Below are 26,263 nucleotides of genomic sequence, written 5' to 3' on the forward strand. Positions count from 1 at the left end.
GTCCATTAGTTTCTGGATGAAATGTAGATGAAAAATCAATCTTTGTGCCTAGGTTAGCAAACAGAGTAATCCAAAAGTTGTTACAAAATCTAGAATCACGATCTGAAATAATAACTTTTGGCAATCCATGGTTAGTAAAAATAGTTTTAAAAAACAACTGTGCTGCTTGTGATGCTGTTAAAGTTTTCTTACATGGGATGAAATATGCTTGTTTACTAAATCTATCTACAACTGTCCAAATCATATCATGGTTAGATTTAGTATTAGGTAAACTAGTAATGAAATCCATAGAAATTTGTTCCCAAGGTTTAGATGGAATAGAAAAAGGCATAAGTAATCCATACTGTTTACCATGATGTCTCTTAACTCTTTGACAAATCAAACATTCAGAAACAAAGTTAGATACATCAGCATCCATATGCGGCCAATAAAAATCTTCAGTTAACATACGTAACGTAGATATGATACCTCTATGACCTTGATATGGGGGACAATGAATTTCATTCAAAACAAAAGATCGGAATGGAATGGTAACACACAATCTCTTTTCATAAAACATAAATCCATCATTATATGACAATGAATCAACAGGAATGAAATTCTTTTGAACTAATTTATTCCAATCAGAATGAAAAATAATATCCTGGTGATATGTATCTTTCATAGTAATCAAAGAATCAAAAGATATGACATAAATATTATGAATGGCAGGTCTTCTACTTAATGCATCAGCCACTACATTTTCTTTTCCAGGTTGGTATTGAATGATAGGATGAGAACTTTGAATAAAGGAGGCCCATTTGATATGACGGTTAGAGATTTGGGGTTGGTTAAGTAAATGTCTAATACTTTGCTGATCGGTCTTTATCATAAATTCTGAACCCATTAAGTAGTGTTTCCACTGTCTTAATGCTTGTACAACTGCTAATAGTTCTTTGTCATATGTGGAATATTTCAACTCGGAGGGTTTTAGCTTACAACTAGAATATGCTATAGGATGATTGTCTTGCATAAGTATGGCTCCTATTCCTGATCCACTAGCATCGGTCACTACTAGAAAGAATGGTCTATTAAAGTCAGGCAACTGTAGAACAGGGGCATGGGTTAATGCATGTTTCAGTAAGTCAAAGGATTTCTGTTGATTTTTGGTCCATTGATAAACAATTCCTTTCTTGAGAAGTTTGGTTAATGGTAAAGCAAGTAATGAAAAATTACGTACAAACTTCCTATAGAAACTAGCAAGACCAAGGAATGAGCGTAACTCATGCACGTTTTTAGGTACAGGCCAATTCAATATTGCATTAATTTTCTTAGGATCAACTTTAATTCCATCAGATGATACAATATTACCTAAATACTCAATTTCTGTCTTAAAGAATTTACTCTTTTCAGGATTTGCATACAGTTGATTTTCTTTCAATAACTGAAAAACCAATGACAAATGCTCATAATGTTCTTTCTCATTTTGACTAAACACCAAAATATCATCAAAGAAAACAATTACACAATACTGATATTTCAAAAAGATACGATTCATCATTCTACTAAAGGTAGCAGGTGCATTAGTCAATCCGAATGGCATGACCAAAAATTCGTAATGACCAAACTGTGTTCTAAATGCAGTCTTGAATATGTCAGACTTATCTAGTCTCACCTGATGATAACTAGACTTAAGGTCAATTTTACTAAATATAGCAGATCCTTGCAGTTTGTCCATAAGGTCATCAACTCTAGGAATAGGATATCTATTCTTTACAGTGATCTTATTTAAAGCTCGATAGTCAATGCACATACGGTAGGTATTATTCTTTTTCTTGACTAACAATACAGGTGCACCGAATGGAGAACTGCTAGGTCGAATCAAAACTCTATATAGTAATTTCTCAACTTGACTCTGGATTTCTTTTTGCTCTATCTGGTTATGCTTATATGGTGCTTTGCAAGGTGGTTGTGTGCCAGGGATCAAATCTATCTTATGGTCTTCTGGACGTGAAGGAGGTAAACCTGGTGGTAGGTCTTCTGCAAAACGGTCCTTAAAATATGCAAGAAATTCCTTATGCCTAGGGTGCATATGATTTTCCTTTACTTGCAATTCATTCACCCAAATGAGATAGGATTTACTACTCTTGCGTAATGCACGTTTAGCTTGAGTATGCAAAAGCAGTGGAAAAACATTAGATGCATGCATACCATATAATATAATAGATTTTCCTTGAAAATTAATATTTATTGTGTGTGTGGAATAATCTATATCTGGGTTATGCTGGTGTCGCCAAGGCATTCCTAAAATAATGTCATTCGACTGTAATGGAACAACTAAGAAATTTCTTCTTTCAGTGTATGAACCAATTTGAATCTCTAAGTCTTGCACTTCCTGTGTACCATTATACCTAGTGCCTAAAAATGCAGCTTTGATGCGATAATGCGTAGGTACAGTCTGTAATTTCAATTCCTTTACCAATTTTGCTGAAAGAAAATCATGAGTACTACCATCATCATGCAAAATAGTCTTTTCCTTTCCATGCACCAAACATTTCATAGTCAATAAAGAATGTGGAGTAGGCATACCTGGTAGAGTATCGGAAGTAGTAGTAGTGTCGTCCTCATCTTCAGTGAAATCAGGCATATCCTCATGTTCGTCTTCGTCCATGGCTCCAAGATAGTTGATATGAGCTGGTGGCTTCTTTGAATGACAATTTGCTGCTAGATGTCCAGGCTGGTGGCATTTATAGCATACTATTGGCTTGGCTTTGGTTACATTATTTGCAATGGCGGGAAGTCTAGGTACATTAGAATTTGGCTGTGGAATAGGCTTAGAGTTTTGATTGAGATTGGATGGTAATGCAGGTGGTTTTGCCCAATTCTTGCGGAAAGATGATGAAGAGAAACGACCTGGATTAAATCTTCTAAAATTGGAACTGAATTGTTTAGATCCATAATTACCATTGGCTTGGAATTGATGTGGTCGTCTGTCTCTACCGCGTAGCTTATCTTCAGTGTCGTGAGCTAGTGAAATGGCGTCTTCAAGGGTAGCAGGCTTGAACATGTTAACTTCAGCGTAGTAATGCCCAAGAAGTCCAGACATATACTTCCGCTTATGTGTCGTCTCTGGTATGTCTTCAAGCATGCGTAGCTGGAGGAGTGCATTCCAAAAACGCTCTGTATACTGAGGAATAGGCTCACGATCCCGTTGCTGGAGTAGATCCCATTGCTTAATAGCCTTCTCATGAAATTGCGGTGGAAGGAAATTTTGCATGAACTTCTTCTTGAAATCTTCCCAAGTAGCAGGACATTCTATGCTCTTGCGTACTACAGTCCACCAAAGTGATGCTCTGTCTACCAAATGATTAGTAACACACTTGATTTTATATTTTTCTGCATAGGTTTCCTCATGGAAATAGTCATCAAACTGACTAATGAATGCTAGAACAGTTTTTCCTTCTCGTATGCCATTGAAAATAAGAAATTTGAAACTTCGTTTACTTATCTTTGATTCCTTGCGAATGGTTTGAGCTCCAAGAGTGGTGTCGATGGTACGTCAAATCAAATCTTCAGCTTGAGGTTTTTCTTTGTCGGTAGACGCTCTTTGTAATTTTGCCAGTTGCACTTGCAATGCTTGCCTAGCCCTTTGTTCTTCTTCCAATTGCATCATGATTAAGTCCAGCTTTTGCTCCATCGTAGGTTCAGGTAAGTCGCCTTCAGCCATAAGATCATCCATATGTGGTTCCGTCATCCTGAAAAACTCAAAAGACCTTTCTCACTCAAAATCAGGTTAGCGGGATGAGCGTAGCTCAAGTTCGGGGTTACAAGGCTTATGTGTTTTTTGGGTACTTCTTTCTCAATCTTCAGAAAATCTGTAATTTTTCCTTCTTCATATGCTGAAAATGCTTCAGCAAACCTGCGTATGGGTAGAATACCTTCCAAGGAACAAGTTTGCAGTTCGGAGTTTCTGCGCAGGAACAGTCCTTCTAGGAGTTTTGAGCACAAGTCAGTTCTGACTCCAGTTGACTAGTCTGACTTGCAGAGTTGCAAACTTATGTGACTTGTAGAGTTGCAGACTTGTAGAACTTAGCCGACTTAATGAACTTGCAGAACTTGATCAGAGATTACTTGTGCAGAACTTGACTTCTGTGGTGTGGGGCCTGGAGTTGTTGACTCGCAGAGTTGATTTATCTTAAGTAGACTAAGCTTAATTGTTTAAGCTTAGGAGGGGGGGCTTAAGGCAGAAAACGACGTAGATTCGTGGAGGGGGGCGTTTTTTTTCGCCGCGCGAGATTTTTGGGCATCCTCCGATACCTCACGGATCAATTGTTGAAGCTATTAAGCTTCTTTTAAAGCTTATGAAGCTTACTATTAAGCTTTTTTTTTGAAAGAATGAGTTATGAAAATAATAAGGCTTATCTCTCTGTTTGACGACTTGATGAAGGAGATGAAGGAGTGGTCCTCCGTCTGTACCGCCCGGTCCTTCGCGATCTAATGACAGAAACAGGGGTTCTTGATCGCCAGAAGTTCGTGACGAGATTGACCGTAGAGCCCGATCGTTCCAGGAGCTCCGCCTTCGCACGAGATGGGTAGCGATTGGAAGCCCTTGATCTCAGCTCCGCTCTGATACCACTGGTGCACAGATCGGTCGTTATATGCTCACGTAGTGAATCCCGGAAGGTCCCCAAGAACAATGAACTCTACTTTTTGCACAAGTTACAAGGTAAAAAGCATGAACGACAAGAGCAAGAGACCAATTGGGTTCAATCTCCCCCCATGCCTTGTGTGAGCGCTTCACAAAGCATGTATTTTATGTATATTTCTTCTTCATGCTCAATAATAGCCCAATTTACAAAAATATATCAAGCTTTTAGCTTTTGAGTTTGCTTTTACAAAAATAGGAAATAAAGCTAATGGACGGTGCCCAAAGAGTCTGGCACGCCCAATACAATGTCCAAATAGAAATAGCATATCCGTGCGCATGGGCGCATACAAAATAATAATAAATAATCGATGCCTCAATAGACATGACAAAATATAGGCATGGCGCCTATCAAAATATAATCCATAGGTCGAATACTCGCTAAACTCCAATGCTTTCCTCCGCCACTGCTGCTATCTCTACACATCAACTGAAGCATTCACAATCGTTAGTAAAATAATACAATTAAACCGACAAAAGTGAATACCTAGCAGTCTTCAGCTACATATTATTACGAGTGCGCACTCTAAACTCATAAACGTTTATTAATTTAATATGCATTTTGCGGAATCACCTGCTATGGAATCACCCATGTACACACTAAATTAATGAAACGCCCGAAAAGGATAGGCATCCCCATCAACTTCTCGCACAAAGAATCCACTTTGTGTATGAGCCCCGGTCATCAAAGTTTACGGAATCCACTGTAAAACCTCACGGAATCCACCGTGGCACGGAATCCACCGTGAAATATGCCTCCTGGCATCATATGATGTATCTTGGAGAATGATTTAGAGAAAATAATGAAATGCCTAGTTTTGTGGAAATGGGCGACAGTATAATGCATCCTATTGCTCATCTTGGAAGTGTCACATTGTCTATGTAGGATGGAAGAAGTTAAGTATTTGATTGATGTGCTACATGTGTTTAACGTCACAAAGATCTTAGCTGTTGTTGGGAAAATCATAAAGCGAGGATTACAAGTAAAGTTCAATCAAAATGGCTACTTTGTAGAATATATTAGGAATGGATGTAAACTAGTTGCAAAAGGTAAGCATGTGTAAAGGATGTATACCTTGGGTGTAAATGTACCTAAGCTCTAAAGGCTACTATGTTTGCACAATGTGTAGGAGTTGTAGCTAATATTAACATTTGGCAATGTATTGGCCATGTAAATGTGCAACAGTTAAAGAATATGTAATGTGAAATTGTGACTAGCTTGTCTAAGTTCAAAGTGGCTGATATGTAGAAAGTCTATGAAGCATGCCAATTGGGAAAATAAACAAGGCATGCATTTTCTCATGATAAACATGTACATAGGCATTTACTTGATGTTGTACATTCAGATGTGTGGATTCTATAAATATTACATCAATGGTTAGATGCAAGTACTATTTAATATTTATTGATGATCATACGAGGAAGGTTGGGGTGTATTTTATAAAGGAAAAAGTGAGATGTTCTCTCACTTTCACGATTTTAAAAATCTCATTGACAAACAAATATGTATGCAAATTAAGTGTCTAAATTTAGATGGAGGGAAAGAGCACCTCTCAATGAATTCATTAATTTTATAAACATCATGGACTTTAGAGGTAGTTTACGTGCATGTAAACTATACAATATAATGATGTTGTTGAAAGGAAGAATTGACACATTACACAAATTGCATGAGGCTTGATGGTAATGCCTCATTATTATTGGGTTGAAGTTGTCTCTACAACTCTATATATTATGAACATGACTCCCATTACTGCAGTACATGATGTGACACAAGACGAGAAGTTTACTCTAGCAAGAAACCAAATTTGTCACATGTTAAAGTATTTGGACGTATTGCATATGTAGATGTTTTTTATGAGCTAAAAGGTGTGTACATGTTAGTTATTCCTTTTAGCCAAAGGGTTACAGGTGTTATAACCTAGTTACATACAAGTTACAGGTGAGTAGAGATGTGTTTGATGAGATGAGCAATTGCTATGCTACTAAAAAGATATCGTTGTAGATTATGTAAAAGAAAAGGTGATTGTAGAAAATGTGGATCCATAGTCGCAAATATTGAGTGGGCCAAAAGAGTCCTCTTCTGATAGGTCTATTGAGAGACCATGGACTAGCACGTTGTGTGCAAATAGCACACTCCTACAAGTGTAGAAAATGTATCACACAAGGGAAAAGAAAAAGTGATTGATTCACTTTGTGTGCTAGATGTTTATGCAAGCTATTCACATGTAGATGGTGAGTTTGATGGCTTAGATTTGTGTATGCATGAGGAATTTGGCATTCTGGTTTTTTGGACACCTGGTGTAAGGAAAATCAAGGCTAATGTAAATGGATCAGAAAGTGCTCTATAAGTGTGCAGGTCAACAAGAGCAAGGTATCTCGTAAATAAGTTGACATATGATAGTTATCTTGCCTTCCATTATGTGTATATGGTGAAGGTTATAAAATTAGTTGAGCCCACTTATTCTGAGGAAGCTATTGATTATGTGCATTGGGAGAAAGCCATGGATGAAGAAATAGCTACATTGGATGTAAATCAAACTTGGATTTGGTATCATTTCCTAAGAGAAAGAAAGCTATAGGTTTCAAGTGGGTTTACAAAGTAAAAAATAATGCAGATGGAAGTGTGAGTAAGTATAAAGCAAGCTGGTTGCCAAGGTCAAGCAAAGACTTATGGGATTCAATATGAGGAGACAATTGCTCCAATGGCAAAGACGACAATTGTAAGGGGTTGTCATTGTAGTGGTGGCTATAGCAAAAGGTTGGGTTTTGCATCAAATGGATGTAAATAATGCATTCTTGCATGGAAAGTTGCAAGAAGAAGTGTACAAGGAGCAAGCATAGGGTTATGAGAGCATGGTTCATTCTGATTATGTGTATAGGTTATGCAAAGCCTTGTATCGATTGAAACACACACCAAGAGGCAAAATAGCACAATATCTTGTCTCTATTGATTTTGATGTTGGAAATGTAGATCACTCGTTTTATGGGTGCCAGAGTGATAGGGGGATTGTTATGATTACCTTATATGTGGATGATTTGATTGTTGGGGGTGATAATATGCAAGAAGTGGAGCACGTGAAAAGTCTTCTCAAGCAAAAATTTGACACAAAAGATTTGGGAGAGCTGAAGTGCTTTCTTGGCATTGACGTGTGAAAAGAACATTTAAGGGGTATAGCTCTCACAAAGGTAGTACATCTTAGTCATATTAACGAGTTATGGTATGGCTAATTGTAAGCCAATCTTAGTGCCATTGGATCAAAATGTAAAACTAAGTGTTGATGTGGGTGAGATATTGGAGGACCCCAAAATGTATAGGAAGACGATCTTCACTAATATTACCAAGCTAGATTGTAACTTCATAGTTGGCTTAGAAATTCAGTTTATGCAAGTGCCTCATAAGACCCATTTGGACAGTGTGAGATGTACCTTCTAACATCTCAAGGACACATTGGATTATGTTATCTTTTATAAGATCGACTTGATGGTGCAGTTACTTGGTTAAATGATGTTGATTAGACTAGTAGTGTATTCAATAGGAATTCCACTAGTGGCTATGTATTTTCCTTTGGGAGTGGGTTGTGATTTGGAGTACCAGTGCTGCATTACGTGAGGTAGCTTGGATGCAAAAGCTACTTGATGATTTGGGGATACAGATAGACAAGAGACTTATCATTTATTGTGACAACGTGAGCAACATATAGTTGGTATGAACCTAGTGTTTCATGCATGCACAAGACACCTTAATGCTCATTACCATTTCATCAGAGAATGGATCATCGTTGGTGACATTGAACTCATATATGTGAGCACACAGGAGCAGGTTGCAAATATTTTTACCAAGGTCCTAGGAGCAAAAAGCTTTGATGTTTTTGAAGTTTACCTGGCAAGTCATGGATTTGAGACGAGCTTGAGGGGGAGTGTTGAGATGTCAAGCTTAACACACGATGACACTCACTAAGCGGATTTTAAAGACCAAAAAGAGCCCGAGAGGCCATAAAAGACCAAATTTTCATGCAAAATGAAACAATTGTGGATCAAAGAGGAGTTTTCCTAGATGGATTTCGATGCCAGGAAGCCAATGCAATTCTTGCTTCGTCGATCGGAGTCCATTTGACCCCCCATTTAATCCCCGCAAGGTTTTGCACTATGAAGCAACTACATGATCAAGGAGCTGAAACGTTTTTGGGGAGGAGGGGATGCCATTTTTTTGGCGCATCATCCTTTCATGGCCAAAGAATGAGTTTTTATGATCATGGAAATCATGAGGAATGCCCTAGGGCATGAAATCCTTAAATTTTTTGACCGTCATCGCTCCAAAAATTATCGAATTTGATGCATTAAACAAATAGATCTAGTTTTAGTCTTTCTCTCTCCTCCTCCTCTCTCCTCTTATTGCGTGTTTCTATAGATCAATTCATGAAAGAAGGGGGTGGAGTTTGATGAAAGATGCTGATGAAATGATGGTGTTGGAGCGAAGGACATTGTAGATCAGGCTATCAGAGAGCATCACAATCAAGAACGAGCATCATCGGCCTCCCAACCATAAAATAAGAGTCTCCAAAAGCGTAATTCTATGCATAAGTAGTAGATTTCTTTGTTTTATGATAGATGTTTGATGAAATTGTTTGGAAATGGTTGTCTTTGGGTCTTAATCCTGAAATATATTAGAAATCTTGAAGAAAACCAAAAAATTTAGTCATATAATGATTTATACCAAAACACGTAAAACTCGCAATTCGGTAGTTTTCATAGAAATTATAAATTTTGGGGGTTTTGTTGTGGTTTTGGGGTTCATGTGGATTAGAAATGAATATAAAATCAATTCTCTGTGATTGTGAAGAATCTCAACCCATAAAACAAAAATATACTATTTTTTATCTAAATAAATGAAGAAAAATAATTAAAAATAGAAAAAATTAGGTTTTTATGTTAGAAAATTAAGGGAAATCATGCTTTATGTTTATGGATGTATGACATCTCTAGAGCATGAGGGATAAGCCTCAGTTCAGCCTTGTCTTTGTGTTAAAGTATAGTTTTTACCTCGTTTACAAGAAAAATACATGAAAAAATGTCTCCTACACCTACCAACCCATGTATAACCTAAATGGCAGGGAGAAGGAGGGGACTTGAGGGTAATTAGTTGTTGATAGCATTCAAAATTCTGATCTATTTCTTGTGCATATCATGTAGGACGTTCATAATTTAAGTTTTAGAGGATCTAAAACAGCATGAGAAGGCTCAACCCTAACCCTTAGCAACACAACATTACGTATAGGCTGAAATCATTGAAAGAAATGTATTTGCACCTCACAATGCCGATTTATAAATCATAAAATGGTTGAGCACTAGGCATTACACATAATTCATGGTGTCACTCCTGGATGCATTACAATTGTATTCATGTATATGACCTATGTTGAGTATGTGAGTTACCTAGGCTATAGGTTTAGAATATCACTTTCCTTGGGGACTATTTAGTGAGGAAAATATAAATATCTCCTGGAATGTTTAAAAACAAGGGTGGAGTTTGTGACGTACGTGCTATTTGTGTTAGAGGTGCATCGAGGGGTCAATCCCCGAGGTGTAGGAGAGTTGCAGTGGGGCCACAGCATTCAATCAAGGGGTGCCTCCTTTTGTCTATACTAACGAAGTGTTTTACACCGATATATGTGTAGGGACTCCCTTCGAGGAGTGTGGGGAATTCTTAACTATTGAATTGCAATCCAAAACAAACGCCAAATTCATGATAGAAGTTAGGGCAATGTGTCCCTCAAACGCTCTTAGCCGCAAGGCCGAGGGGTTGTGTTCTTTGAGTATAGAGAGGTTGGGCTAGTGCTTAGAGCCAGTGTCAGGTCCGTTTTAGGTCCCGATGGGATCGTAGAGGACAAGTTTATTGACCTTGTCAAGATCTCCACTGAGGAAAATCCTATAGATCTGCTCACGAAAAGCCTCACTACTGACCACTTTGCCTTCCTCAAGAGATTGATGGGCGTTGGATCAGATGACATATTTCCTCATCCTGTTGTACATGTGTACATTGTACTGTCTTTTCTTTTTCTTTTCACTCCTCACTGGGTCATATCCACCTTTAAATGGGAGTTTGTTGGGGGTAAAGGTGCCTTTGCCTATACGCCTGTGTGTTACTACATTGACATTACTCGCTACTGCACACTGCAGGTGGCGGGCGTCCTTCACCGTCACTTTATTCTTTATTCTTTTAGTGACACTTTGAATAAAGGAAGGCCCGGTCACACATTGTGATTGTTGGAGTTCCCATTTGGTCTCTCTCTCTTTCTTGCTCTTGCTCTCCCGCCATAGCTCTTCCAAGCAAGCTTCAATCCTTCTCATCTTTCAAGAAGTACTCATGCCACTGAAGCTAGCAAGGATACTACACAAGCCACCCAAGGTACTTAGGATAATGCGCATGCTACTCAAGCTACCATTGGAGCAACTATTACTCCTCTTGCGAAGACTGTTGACAAGAGAGGTAAAAAGCTTGTAGAACAACCAAGCACCTCCACATATCCAGAGGGAAAAAATGTGTCAATGTCCTCTATAGAAGCCACCGCCTCTATCTCTAGGCTAAGAGAGTTGGGAGAGGCAACCTATGACCCATTCAATAGGAGAGTAGTCTTATATTAACTTGAAAATTATGTACTGTGTTTGTTGCCTTTGAAGATGACTTGTATGTATGCAGGGTTCCAATATCAAACATATGGTGATGTTGTGCTAGTGGATGTGACTCAAATTGATAGATTTGCCCTTGATACGTAAACATGGCAATCACATATTGCAAGAACATCAATTTACATGTTGCATGTAACATTGCATTATCATTTACTTGGTATCAATGACGATGTGTTGTCTTTTGAATATCATCAACAAGTTTTTTGTGACATTAAAGATGCATCTTTATAGCAAAGATGGAGTTCCATGTCAAGAAGTAGCTCAATTGATATTTGCATATTTTCCTATGAGCTTGCTTGTGGATGCTCTAGGGTTCCACCCTACCATGTAAGTTACTTTTTCTCTCATACAAGGTTTACATCAAAATCAATTCTCATGTGCCATGACTCTAATGCTTCTTTTAGAGAGTATGACTGTTCCCAAGTGGAACACATTCTTAAAGGGTCTAGTTTACGAGTTGCATGGATCTTCTTGGCGAGTATTTAGCCAATGAGGGATTCTTGGTCATTATGTGCTTGGCAAAGCATATAGGTGAATTCATTGTGGATGCAGCAAGAGTGGGGCTTATGCTTCAACACACTCGGATACTCATGTGTGATTTCAAAGCTTATCGACACCCTATTATAGAGATGCAATAAGATAACAAAGTTGGATGCCCTGAACATATTGTTGTATGTTATAAACAAGCTTTATATTGCATGCTTTAAACATAAACTTGGATCACTTGTTCTATTTCCACTTGTGAATAGATACTTGATCTTACCATGTGTCTTTAGCATCATGCTAGTCATGTTATACCCTACTACAATAGAGAGGTTGGGGAGAAGATTTTAGATTTAGAGACGTTATTTCTAGCATATCATAGTTACATGCTAGATTATTATGTCTTTCCCACAGACTTTGATGGTATCATTGTTAGAAGTGGGGTGAAGAGGGCTCATCTTTTCTATTGGTAAGTAGTCTTGTGTGTTTTTACTCTCAAGTTTCCTGGTATGGTCTTTTCATTGTTTCTACTCGCATGGTTGTAAATGTTTTGTATCTTGATTGGTGATATTGTTAGATGGTTATTGGCTACATTTATGAAGCGCTACGACTATGTTTTGGATGTATTTGCAAGGTGTGATGGTTTGGCACAAGCCAACACAAAAGGAGATGAGACATTGCATGTGTCTAGAGCTAGATGATATGGTCTATGGGGAGTGTTTCTCCACCATTGCATGTGGACTAGTACCAAACTATGTGGTTGGCATAAGACTATATTAGTTTTTCTTTCCCTATCATTACTTTGCCTTAAATTCCACGTGGTCAATATATCTTGTTGAAAAATGTTTGCTATTACAAAGGAGACTCTGTCTAAGACATTGCATACATCAGGATATTTGATTTGGTTGGTCATGTTGAGAATATGCCATGTTGGTTTTATTTTCTTAACGTGTGTTCATGTAAATGCAAAGTGTCATACTTATTTAATAATACTAAAAATTTGTTATTTTCTTTTTGTGTCACTTCACGTTTATAGTTTGTATGAGTATGAAGTAGTAATAGTGCTATGAATATATATATGCAAATCATGTATGACCTAGGATACTTCCATGTGGGGATATGTTGCATAGAGGTATTTATATATAGAATCATACGTTGCATAAAAAAGCTCAAGAAAAGGGATTGATTGCAGAAGAACAAAAATGAAAGCTTACAAAGATAAAATCTCCCACATGCACCGACCGATTGCACATGATCTCAAAATGACATGTATCATGCTTTCATTGTGCCACATGTATATGGACCCAACATGTCTCCCATTTGGAAGCGAATCCAAAATGCAAAGTGAGCAAGCAAAGCTCAATACGTATATATCAAAGCATCCGAGAAGGCCAAGCAAATCAAAGATACATTAAGGAGCATAAGTACCTAATGAAGCTTCAATGTCCGTAAGTGAGTAAGCACAAAAGCTCAAAGCAATTTACCAAAGCCCAAGTACATCAAATGTAGCTCAAATCCAAATGCCAAAGCATGTCATAAGCATATTCGGGTGCTCAATGTTAGGCATCATTGTAGATATGTAACATACCCAAAAGACTAGTAGACACAATAGGCATAAATCTTCTTAGTGAAAACATTTGCTATCCACATTGTTACAACAGTGAATACTCTATCACAAATTGAGCCAAGAAAGCTCAAATGTGTCCCCAAAACACCTTAATACATCCTCCAAGCATCTAGGCCACAATATATGAGCATGTGAGCACCAATAGAGGCATAAATGAGCTCCAACACTGAAGGAAAACTGTTCTAGACCTATATATAGCCAGTTTGCTATTATAATAGTAATGACAAAGGTTGGGGAGCTCTAAGATGATACCCAAGACCAAGTACCAATGCTGGGGAAGTTGCCAATGAATGCCAAGTGCTAGAGAGCTTAAACAAGAGCTATAGGAGATTGCAAACAACAATGATAGAGGGCTAGAAACTAGGCGTAAATCACTTGACCTAGCTGATAGCTTTGCTACTCTTACTAGCTGCTATACTGAGCCTCAAGCAAGGCTCAATGAAGCCCCTTTGGTCCTTGGAACAATGCTGATAAGTGTGGAACAAGCTAGGAGAAGGAAATGATCAATGCATACCTTGAGAGTAAGAAGTAATGGCTACTGTGAAACCTTGAGCTAAAGCTTTAAATTTAGGCTGAAGCAAATGAAGATGAAGCTCCTCAAATGCTTGCTCTGATACCAATTGAAAGGTGAGCAGAAAGTGGAAGCACAGGCAAAAGTAAGAAGAGTGTAAGAGTTGTGGAGGTTCAAGCAAGAAAAAGAGAGATCGGTGTGTGGGAACTTCAATAGTCACAATGAATGACTTGCCTTCCCTTATTCTATGTAGTAGGTCTAAATTCAACATTGGATGGTAGCCAAGTGTGGCCAAATAGCTAGAGATAAACCCTAGAGGGGGTTGGCACATTGCTAGCTTGGCTACATGCATATGTAAGCATTACTACACTAGGTCCTTATTTGGAGGACCTATTGTGGTGTGGCCTTTCTCACTAGACTTCTTGTAGGGAGGTGCGAAGGAGGGCATAACCCCTCTTTGTAGGGGTTCTATGAGGGGATGCCCCCCTTGTAGCAACTCAAAGGGTATACACAAAATACCATACATGATTCATGGACCTACCAAATATATGTTGTTAATTTTGGTCACATACTTGAAAAGTTGTGCATGCAATACTTTATTTAGCATATCAAATTTTGGCTTGTTTCACAAGCTTCAAGCATGCATTTCTACATACATGGCCTTTACTATCTCCAAATTCTTGAGTGCTATAAAATATTCCTAACAAAAGCACATGGTTGAGAGGCATAAGCTACCTATTGTAATCATTTCAACAATCAAAGTTTTTGATTTTTCATAATCTCTATTCATCACTTGCTTATAATCTTATTGTAATATGTTGCATGCTCATTTCTCATATTGTGCTTGTTGTGTAAGAGGAATGATAAGTCACCTTAACATCTCTTGTATCAGTGCCACAAAATAAAAAACCTTTGGGTGTCCCTTAGAAGATGGGTGGAGTTTGCTTGTCTTCATTGAAAGACTAATGCTTAAGCAACCCTTTTTGGGGATCTTAGTGAGCTTAATGGAGGCTCCCTAAAGCTGTAGAATGAACTCAAAGAAATAGCTATTATATTTATACGGGCATTATAATGCTAGAGTTCCCTCTTACTTGTTCTTGTATATTCATGACTTTGTTTTCATGGCTACATACAAAGTGCTCAAGAAACATTGTAAGCACTTTGAAAATATGGGAGCTTGCCATGATGTGTCCCCACCAGTAGGTGGTTGATCCAAATACTTATGTCATTAATATATCTTCACATTATAAAATAAAGATTGGTACAATTTAAAAAAATCAAATTCATAATATGTCATATGGCTAGCATGCAAGACCTATATTCATCATTGGGAAAAACAAAATCCAAAAAGGGTCAAAGGTATCATAGCAAGAATCCCACTCTCTCTATTTCCCTCCCTCCCCCCATCTATCTCTCTATTTCTTAATCTCTCTTTCCTTATCTCAATCTCTCAATATCAATCTCAACCAATCAATCAATGTCCCTCTGTGTGTGTGTGTGTGTGTGTGTGTGTGCGTGTGCGTGTGCGTGTGCGTGTGCGTGTGCGTGTGCGTGTGCGTGTGCGTGTGCGTGTGCGTGTGCGTGTGCGTGCGTGTGTGCGTGTGTGTGTGTGTGTGTGTGGAAGGTACTGGTAGGAGGTTACCCTTGATCCACCCTTCAAAGGTGTCCAAATGGTTGGATTCCCTTTAACTAGCACTCCTGGAGATATTGAATAGGGATTGAAGCCATTATTGTGATCATGTTAGTGCCCACCTCTTCAAACCTATTGTATTTGGTTGGCCTAGGTGTGCAATGATGCCTTCTATTTTCTTTATGGGTTCTTTAGGTTTTTGAGGATCTCTAAAGGCCCACTTCTCATAGGGTGTGATGGTACAATTGCGCTCACAAGCCCATGAGCACCACCCGACATCTCTTCATCTTCATGGTTGAAGCTATTTTTGTGATTCTGTTGGTGTTTATCACTTTAATTTCATGCTTGAAGCTATTTTTTGCAATTATATTGGTGTTTATCACTTTAGACCCTATTGTAATTCATTTGCATGGGCATGTAATCATGTTTTCTAGTTTGTTTTCATTGGCTCTTTTGGCTCTTGAAGGGTGAATGTTTGATCTCCAATGCAGCTCTCATGGAGTGTAAAGATAAAGTTGCACTCATGGGCCCATTTGTTAATAGCATCTCTAACTCAATTGTTGACTTTTTAATCATTTCAAGTTGGTGCTTAGGGTTGGGGAATTTTTTGAATTCTAGATTTCTTGATATCTTTGGAAGGAGCTATAATTGTGCTTTCTATTGTAGACACATTTGTGTTAAAAATTTGGATTATGGTAGTTTTTCTCTTTTAGAGCACCCTCATCTTATTGATCGCTTCTTTATGTTTTCCTACCTTACTATTGAATTATCCATCATTAAGAGTCTAGGGAGCCTTATGCTTCCTTCCTTGCTCTAGGCTTTAATGATAGCATTTAAAGGATTGCCATAGGCTCTTCGATTCTCAACCCTAAATAGACTCAAAGCCCATTGTTAGTATAATCGTCTTATAACTTAAACCTTTTTATTTAGGCCAACATATGCATGTTGAGATATCGAGCTCCACTCGTGATACGCCAGGGTGGCCGTTGTGTATTTATGTCACCGACTTGTCAGTTGTGCAGATGCGGTTGGTACACCGCCCCTGAATAATAGCTACATGATAGCTATCCTTATCTACTCTAGTTCGTGGCTCAGTTAGTATGCCACCTTAGTTAGTTGAGTTTGGTTTGAGACCCATATCTAGGGTTCTTCTATTTCTTTGTACTAGAGTTCTTTTGGCTTACACAACTAAGAAGAGAAAAACTGTTTTCAGCCTCCACCCTTGTGTGTCTTCCCCCATTGTGCAAGCAAGAAAGCTACAAGTGAGACTCCTTCCTTCTCTCCCACAATCTTGACATGGTATCAGAGCCTTGTTCGTGGTAAGGAGCTCAAGAAAGCAAGCCAAGCTCGCGGTGGTCTGGTAAGAGGAGCAGTGTTGCTTTCATTTTCTGTTTTGGGAGCAGATCTCTGCAGCTAGCACAGCCGAAATTGCAGGAGTGCATTGTCTCACGTTGAGACGCCCTTCGCGGTGAAGCAAGAGGGCAGTATATTTGAGGCCATTTCGGGGCCTGTTTTGGAGGCGGAAGTTTTCTGCACGCACTCAGGAAAAGGCCCAGTTTTATGCTGTGCAGCCACTGTTCTACAGGTCGGTGAATAGTTACTGTAAAAATTGGATTGTATGCTTGTGCGAAGAGACATTGGGAGTTACAGAATCATCCCTGTTGCCTGTTGATGCAAAATCGTCACTAGGAAGTGACTGTGTGGTAAAATACCACTTTCGCCAGTTTTGCAGATTTTCCCTTGTGAGGGTGAAGCTATGGTTTTTGCAGTGACAGAATTTTTTGCAGTCTTCTGTAATGGCATCTGATTCTCTTTCACAGATTGTCACTGAAAAGCTTGACAAGAACAACTTCCAGGCATGGAAGTTTAGAATGACGAATTTCCTTATGGGAAAAGGATATTGGGAATTTGTTACAGGAAATGAAGAAGAACCAGTTCTTCCTGATGTTCCCAATCAACAGCAAATGCAGGCATTCAAAGCATGGCATGAGAGAGCCAGGAAAGTTATGTACTGGCTGTCTATCAGCATTTCAGACTCTATGATTGTGCATATTCAGGATGCAAGTACGCCAAAGGAGGCATGGGATACTCTGTCAAAGATGTATAGCACAAATACGCAAGCCAGGAAAATGCAGCTCAAGCAAGAGTTGCACAATGTGCAAAGAGAAAATATGAGCATCAATGACTACCACATGAAGGTGAAGAAGATTGCAGATGCACTTGCTTCCATTGGGTCGCCAGTGGAAGATGATGATTTAGTTTCTGTGACCTTGAATGGTCTAGGAAAGGATTATGCACAGTTTCGGACATCCATTTCAGTTCGTGAAAGATTTCCTGACTTTGAGGAGTTGATTGCTCTTCTAATTTCTGAGGAGCAAAGAAATGGTGGTGCATCTTCTTCAGGAGGAACTTCAAAAGAAGCTGTCTTCTACTCAAATGCTGGAAGAGGTAGAGGCAGAGGTAGAGGAGGCCGATTTGGAGGCCGTGGTAGAAATCAGAATATGCAGCAAACTCAAGAAAACCAGTCCTATGGAGGAGGACGTGGTAACTCTAGAGGCAGGGGGAGCCAAAGAGGTCGTGGTGGATGGCAAAGAGGCCAAAATGCAAACAGTAATGTTGAATGCTACTATTGTGGTAAAATGGGTCATATGGCTAAAGATTGCTATAAAAAGCAGAATGACATCATGAATGGAAAATTGCAACAAGGGAATTATGCATCTTCTAGTAGACAGAGTGATGACAGAAATGAGCATTTGTTATGGTGCAGCACATGAACAATTCTGTGACAAGTGCAGAAGAAAGCAACGATGTGTGGTATGTTGACTCAGGTGCATCAAACCACATGACAGGTCATGCAGAATGGATGGAGGATGCAAGGAAAATGGAAAAACCAGGATTTGTGGAGACTGGTGATGATACTGCACATCCGATTGTGCAGATTGAAAAAATTCCTTTGTCTATGCAGGATGGGAAAAAGAAATACCTGTCCGATGTATTTCATGTCCCGAATATCACCAAGAATCTGGTTTCTGTTGGTCAAATGGTTGAACAGGGCTTGCAGGTCAGATTTAATCCTCATGGATGCTTTGTTGAGGATATGAAAAATAAAGGTCGCTTGATAGCAAAAGGAAAGAAGAAGGGCAGAATGTTTACGTTGGATGCAGACATGTCTGAATTGAGTGCAGCAATGTTTGCACATGGGACCGGTGTAGTTGCAGATATTGATATCTGGCATAAACGCATTGGTCATGTTAATGTACAACGACTTAAATCAATGCAGGCCCAAAATATTGTTGCAGGATTGCCCAAATTCAAGGTTACAGAAATGCATAAGGTATGTGAAGCCTGTCAGTTTGGAAAACAGGCAAGGAAACCATTTCCTAGACATGTTCAAGAGAGTGAGAAGCCATTGGAATTAATCCACTCTGATGTGTGGACTACTAAAGCTGCATCTCTTGGAGGCTGTCATTATTTTGTCACTTTTATTGATGACTATAGCAGAAAAGTTTGGGTATATTTTATGAAAAAGAAAAGCGAAGTTTTTGGGCATTTCAAAACTCTTAAAGCTATGGTTTAAAAAGAAACAGGCCTGCAGATAAAATGCCTAAGGTCAGATGGAGGGGGAGAGTACCTCTCAAATGAGTTTGCAAGGTTCCTGCAGGAGCATGGCATAAAGCAGCAATATTCATGCAGTCATACCCCACAACAAAATGGAATTGCAGAAAGGAAAAACAGGCATATTGGAGAGGTATCTCGTGCCATGCTCAATGAAAAAGACCTGCTAGATTTTTATTGGGCTGAAGCAGTTGCTACAGCAGTCTATATAATGAACAGGACTCCCACTGCAGCAATACATGGGGTGACTCCAGAGGAGAGGTATACTAGTAGGAAACCAGATATTTCTCATTTGAAAATTTTTGGTTGCATTGCCTATGTACATGTGCCAGATGAGCTGAGATCCAAGTTGGATCCAAAAGCTGAGAAGTGCATCTTTATTGGTTACTCTCTGCAGCAAAAAGGATATAGATGCTATAACCCTTCTACTCGTAAGTTTACAGTGAGCAGAGATGTTGTTTTTGATGAGATGAGTAGCTGGTATAAACCAGTAAATGTGATTGATGATGTAGATGCACAAAATGGTAATGCTGCACAGAATTCACAGCAGCAGTCACAAAATATTAGTGGACCTGGAGCGTCCTCTAGTAGTGGTTCACATTCTTCGCCATGGACAGGCAGATTGAGATCAGGAGAATCTTCTCAAAGCAATGCAGATAGTGGTATGCAGGTATCACGAAAAGGAAAAGAGAAGGTTGATCAGCCCATGTTTGATGTGAATGCAGGTCACTCTTATGTGGATGGTGAATCCAGTGGCTCAGAACAGAGCATTGATGATGAGTTGGGTATTCCTTCTATTGTTACACCTGGAGTAAGGAAGACCAGGGATGTTTTGAGAGCACCTGGGAGTGAACCTACTTTGCGCAGGTCTACGAGAGCTAGGTATCCTGTGGATAGGCTGAAATATGATGGATTTACAGCCATTCACTATGCATATATGGTCAAAGTGATACAGGAACCAGAACCCACATCTTTTGAGCAAGCCATGGGAAAAGAAAAATGGGAGAAAGCCATGGATGAAGAAATGGATGCCTTGGAAGCAAATGCTACATGGGAATTGGTATCTTTGCCTAAAGGTAAAAATGCAATTGGCTGTAAGTGGGTTTATAAGGTGAAGCACAATGCAGATGGTTCTGTGAACAGATACAAGGCAAGATTAGTAGTCAAGGGGTATGCACAAACATATGGCATTGACTATGAAGAAACATTCAGTCCGGTTGCAAGGATGTCAACCGTAAGAGCAGTCATTGCTATGGCTGCATCAAAGGGATGGTCTTTACATCAGATGGATGTAAAGAATGCCTTCTTGCATGGTGATTTGCAAGAAGAGGTATATATGGAGCAGCCACCAGGTTATGTGTATGCTGTTCATCCTGAGTTTGTTTGCAGGTTGAAGAAAGCCTTGTATGGCTTGAAGCAAGCACCTAGAGCATGGTCTGACAAGATAGGACAGTATCTTGTCACTATTGGCTTTCAGATCTCCAAGGCAGATTTCTCACTTTATGTGAGGAAAACAGAGAAAGATATTATGCTACTTGTCATTTATGTTGATGATTTGATTATGACAGGTGACAGTGATGAAGATATCCTTCATGTGAAAATGCTATTGAAGCAGAAGTTTGAGATGAAGGATTTGGGAGAGCTGCGTTATTTCTTGGGCATTGAGGTGATTAGATCATCAAGTGGGATACAGCTCTTACAGAGGCAGTATGGATTGGACATGCTGTCCAAATATGGGATGACAGGCTGTAAGCCTATTTCAGTTCCTTTGGAGCAGAATGTGAAGCTGAGCACAGATGCAGGTGAGCTTCTAGAAGACCCTACTATGTACAGACGCATAGTAGGAAGTTTGATTTATATGACTATTACCAGGCCAGATTTGAGCTATGTTGTTGGATTGGTAAGTCAGTTTATGCAGGCTCCAAGGAAACCACATTTGGATGCGGCTAGACGCATACTCAGGTATGTGAAGTCCACATTGCAGTATGGACTATTTTATGAGACTGGGGTTCAGATACAGTTGCATGGATACACTGATGCTGATTGGGCTGGTAGTATTTCTGATAGACGATCTACCAGTGGATATGTGTTCTCTTTTGGGAGTGCTGCAGTCACTTGGAGCAGCAAGAAACAGCCTACAGTTGCCTTGTCGAGCACAGAGGCTGAGTACAGGGGTGCAGCAATGGCTGCATGTGAGGTAGCTTGGTTGCATAAGCTACTTTATGATATGCATCAGTCTACAGATGGGCCAGTTGTCATTTATTGTGACAACATGAGTAGTATACACTTGGCAAATAACCCAGTCTATCATGCTAGAACAAAGCACATTGAGGTGCATTATCACTATGTGCGAGAGAGGGTTTTACTAGGTCTTATTGATCTAGTTTATGTCAGCACAGAGGATCAGGTAGCTGACATATTCACGAAGGCATTGGGCGCAGAGAAGCTGCGCAAGTTCAGAGACCTGCTTGGTGTGCAGGAATTGGGATTGAGCTTGAGGGGGAGTGTTGAGATATCGAGCTCCACTCGTGATACGCCAGGGTGACCGTTGTGTATTTATGTCACCGACTTGTCAGTTGTGCAGATGCGGTTGGTACACCGCCCCTGAATAATAGCTACATGATAGCTATCCTTATCTACTCTAGTTCGTGGCTCAGTTAGTATGCCACCTTAGTTAGTTGAGTTTGGTTTGAGACCCATATCTAGGGTTCTTCTATTTCTTTGTACTAGAGTTCTTTTGGCTTACACAACTAAGAAGAGAAAAACTGTTTTCAGCCTCCACCCTTGTGTGTCTTCCCCCATTGTGCAAGCAAGAAAGCTACAAGTGAGACTCCTTCCTTCTCTCCCACAATCTTGACAATGCATTGTGCCACACTTGGGTCTCCTTTGGTTTGCTTTGTTGTCTTTTCCTAATTTGTGCCGTTTAGTGCATATAGTGGCTAGGTTGGTTGCAATGCCAACATGGCATCTCCTCTTGTGGTCATCCCTTGCCTCTATCACACCCTCTTCTTAGCACCATTACAAGAATGGGCATGTAGTCCATGAAAACTATGTTTCCTTCATCATCATAGGCCATGTAAAGGTTTGTATGAACATCCTCTTTATTAGGCTCCTTATCATAGTTGGTTGGAACATCACCAGAAGAACATGTAATGTATTGTCTTGATGGTCTTGATATGTTTGAAGGATTGATGTCTATCCCAAGGATACATGATCTAGGTGTGTTGATGTCATTGGAACATCACCAAAAGAACATGTAATGTATTGTCTTGATATGTTTGAAGGATTGATGTCTATCCCAAGGATGCATGATCTAGGTGTGCTGATGTCATTGGGACATCACCACAAGAACATGTAATGTATTGTCTTGATGGTCTTGATATGTTTGAAGGATTGATGTCTATCCCAAGGATGCATGATCTAGGTGTGTTGATGTCACTGGAAGTGCCATGGAGGTCTCCTTTTATAAATGGCATCTCTTTTCGATAAAATATTCTTGAGTTTAGGACACTTTTGAAAGGCAAGTGGTTACCATTACAACTGAACACACAAGATGTGAGCTTTCAACTAGCTTGAAGAGCTCCCTGCCTATTGGTTGATAGTAGCCATCTCCTAGGAAAGGTTCTTCTATATCCTCTGTGTGGATACTTGCTTCTTTCCATGTGCAACTTGTCTACACTTATCACCTTATTAAAGACCTTGTTCAAACTACCTCAATCTAGGTTAAAAGTACTCATTATCGCCTTTGTTAGCTATTCTTCTCAATTTTCTTGAGATAAGAGCCCTTGAAACAACTTTTTTGGGAGATTGTTTGGTTGAGGGTATTTCTTTGAGACCTTGTATTCTAGATATTGAATCATGGGTTGACCCCTCATCTCCTTGATTTGTGCTCGTGAGTCTCTCAGTTTGAGGTTTTCTTGTGGCCACCCTTTAAGAACCACTTGATGAATAGGCCTTCTAATGTAGGGAACCTCCCATTCTCTGTTTTGTCCAAGTTTGTAAATTGTGTTCTACATTTTTCTCCTAGGCATAAGCAAGAGGCATGTGCTTGCTTATCTTCAACCATGAGGTTGTTGGCCTCACAAACTGGCTTAAATTGCTCTATGAAGCTTTAAAAGTCATCACCTAATATGAAGCTTTAAAAGTCATCACCTAATTCATGTATATACTTGCTTGACCTTAATGGGGTTCTAGCTTTCTCCTTTAAAGTGGTGTTCGCTCCAAGTGTGCTAAGTAGGCTACCTACTATTCTAGTTCCAGCATTGGCTTTTAATCAAGTTGGTATTTGATATTTGTTTTTGGATGAGGCTATGATTGAACCTTCAAAAGTGCCAACCACTCTAGCATTGGATATCAAAAGTTTAATGCTCTTCATTTGACTTGCTTGCATCCGGATGGCTTCATGGTTGACAACCTTCCTTTCAGTATACTTTGGCATGTCATTGTGACTACTTCTCACCTGTCGATGCCTATTGTCATTTTGACACTTCTTTTCAATTTACTCTTACGATTACGAAAATGCAAGATGGGGGTACTTTGTTTAAGCCCGAGCACAACGGTTCATCAATATCCATGGTATGAACATTGTTCACGAAAAACAATTTTGGCAGCAAATAGAATAACCTTTAACTCAAATTTTTGAGGGGTTTTTGAATTAAATTACATTACATGGATTTGCTCTTCTTTAACTAAAAATGAACTAAATGTTAAAGAACTTTTTTGGGAAAATTTTGCCTGGGTTTTTCGTGAATCTGACGCCCATGAGGAAGCAAAGAACGAGAATTAAGTTTTGTTTCTAAACCCTACTTGCGTGCAGTGCCCGCACAGAGCATCAGAGGAGCAGACATGGGTCAGATGCATCCATAATCATCAACCTGCGCTCCTTCCAGGTATATTTTCCTCATTTCTTGTTTGTCATGGTGTGGGTTTAGACGGTCTTGGCCAGAAGCTGAAGGAAATATGATAATTTGGTGCATATATGTTGGATAAATTCTTCTCTGACATGACACAAGGGCGCGGATTTTTAGCCAGAAGCTGAAGAAAATACGATAAATAGATGCATATATGTTGGATAAATTCATCTCTGACGTGACACAAGGGCGTGGATTTAGCCAGAAGCTGAATGACATATGATAAATTGATGCATAGGTTTTGCAGAATTCATCTCTGAGCTGACACTGTGTACTTCTGTTGCAGAACACGGAGAATGAAGGCTTTCCGATTTCGCCCTGCATTGGGGAGCACCGCCACTTTATGCTCATCACCTGTTGCAGGAGGTTATCAGCCAAGCAGGTCCATCACTAGCCTCATTCCCATTGTGATTGAGCATTCTCCTCGAGGGGAGCGTGCCTACGATATCTTCTCGCGGTTACTGAAGGAGCGCATCGTGTGCATAAATGGGCCCATTGCTGATGATACAGCCTCCCTGGTTGTTGCACAGCTGCTGTACTTGGAGTCTGAGAACCCACATAAACCCATTCAGTTATACATCAATTCACCTGGTGGGGTGGTGACAGCAGGCCTTGCCATCTATGATACAATGCAGTATATTAGAAGTCCTGTCAGTACATTATGTGTGGGCCAAGCTGCATCTATGGCCTCGCTTCTTCTTGCCTCAGGTGCGGCTGGCCAGAGGAGGTCTTTGCCAAATGCCAGGGTTATGATCCATCAGCCATCAGGTGGAGCAAGTGGACAGGCTAGTGATATTGCAATTCATGCTCGGGAGATATTAGACATGCGATCACGCCTCAACAAGCTGTATGTCAAGCACACAGGTGCAGATATAGAGAAGATAGAACAAAGCATGGAGCGAGATAAGTTCATGTCACCAGAAGAGGCCAAGGAATTTGGTCTGATTGATGAAGTTATTGAAAGTAGGCCTGCTGCACTTGTTGCTGATGCGGCTCCTGAAAAGTAGATAGAAGACGCTCAATATGCATAGCACAGAACAGGTTTCATAACGTTTGAAATATTGATAAAAGGTTTTGTTGGCCAAAATCTTTTCTATGCTCAATTTTGCATATGTTATCATGCCATTGACAGTGGGTCATAAATCAAATTTCTTGAGTAATGTTCTTACAAAATTTACCTTTAGTAAACTTTTCAATGTAAGTGCAGTAGCTGCCATCTGTGGGGCAGTTTTTATTAGACACCTGAGGATTGATTGAATCTGAGTGAACCATTGAACAGCTTTTGGCACTGTGGTAGTTGATAGCTACCCTTGTAATGTGAGTGGAAGTAGCTAAGAGTTCAGCTGCTTCTCTCTTGCTGTCAGTAAAGGATGGTTGTCTGCAGATTCTGAAACACACTTTGTTGCATTTTCAGACAGGTCCTGAGGTTTGGGCCTGATGAACTGCCATGCATGTTGTGTCAATCTGTCTGTCAATGAGAAGTTTATTTTTATAGTTCCCTGTAGTGTTTTGCAGTTGGCATTTTGTTTCCACTCATGGATCTTCTCTCTGGATTTGTTGAAGTAACAAATTTTGTTCTTGCATCAGGTAAACTGCTGTGCGCAATGCATGTTTCTAGTTCAAAAGCTAACTTGCTTTTTTTGCTGTTCTATCACCAAGGTTGCATTATTTTTGAGCAAGCATTTGACTATGGTCTTTGTCAAACAGATTGGTATTGCTTTTGTCAAATCCCTACTCATAGCTTCTTCACCTTTCTTCATGGTTATTTCACTTTTACTTGAGATTTAACAGTTGGGCAGCAGTTTGTCTTCTCTATGTTCTGGAAAATTTTCTAGTTTTTCTGTTATTGAAGAGGTCAAGGAATTTGGTCTGATTGATGAAGTTATTGAAAGCAGGCCTGCTGCACTTGTTGCTGATGCAGCTCCTGAAAAGTAGATAGAAGAGGCACGATATGTGTAGCACAGAACAGGTTTCAAACCATTTGAAATATTCATAAAAGGTTTTGTTGGCCAAAAGTTAAAACCTTTTCTAAGCTCAATTTTGCATATGTCAAGTTGGCATTTCGTATTCACTCATATATCTTCTCTCTGAATTTGTTGAAGTAACAAAGTTC

At 39.5% G+C, this 26,263-nt stretch overlaps 1 protein-coding gene across 1 annotated transcript; it reads left to right on the forward strand.

Moving 5' to 3' along the window:
• Positions 1-23,954: 23,954 nt before the first annotated feature.
• NCLPP7 (nuclear-encoded CLP protease P7) lies at positions 23,955-25,648 on the forward strand. Its single transcript, XM_087690755.1, has 2 exons — positions 23,955-24,129; positions 24,437-25,648. Exon 2 carries the CDS (start codon positions 24,447-24,449, stop codon positions 25,155-25,157), a length of 711 nt encoding a protein of 236 aa, XP_087546881.1. The 5' UTR covers positions 23,955-24,129; positions 24,437-24,446; the 3' UTR covers positions 25,158-25,648.
• The last annotated feature ends 615 nt before the right edge of the window (positions 25,649-26,263 follow it).

This window comes from Lygodium microphyllum, chromosome 13 (genome assembly GCF_053477565.2).
Source record: "Lygodium microphyllum isolate KBCC chromosome 13, Lygodium_microphyllum_v1.1.10, whole genome shotgun sequence".
Taxonomy (NCBI): Eukaryota; Viridiplantae; Streptophyta; class Polypodiopsida; order Schizaeales; family Lygodiaceae; genus Lygodium; species Lygodium microphyllum.

What these genes read in the sequence shown, in the direction of transcription:
- NCLPP7 (XM_087690755.1), top strand. Translation starts at nt 24,447, where the DNA reads ATGAAGGCTTTCCGATTTCGCCCTGCATTGGGGAGCACCGCCACTTTA.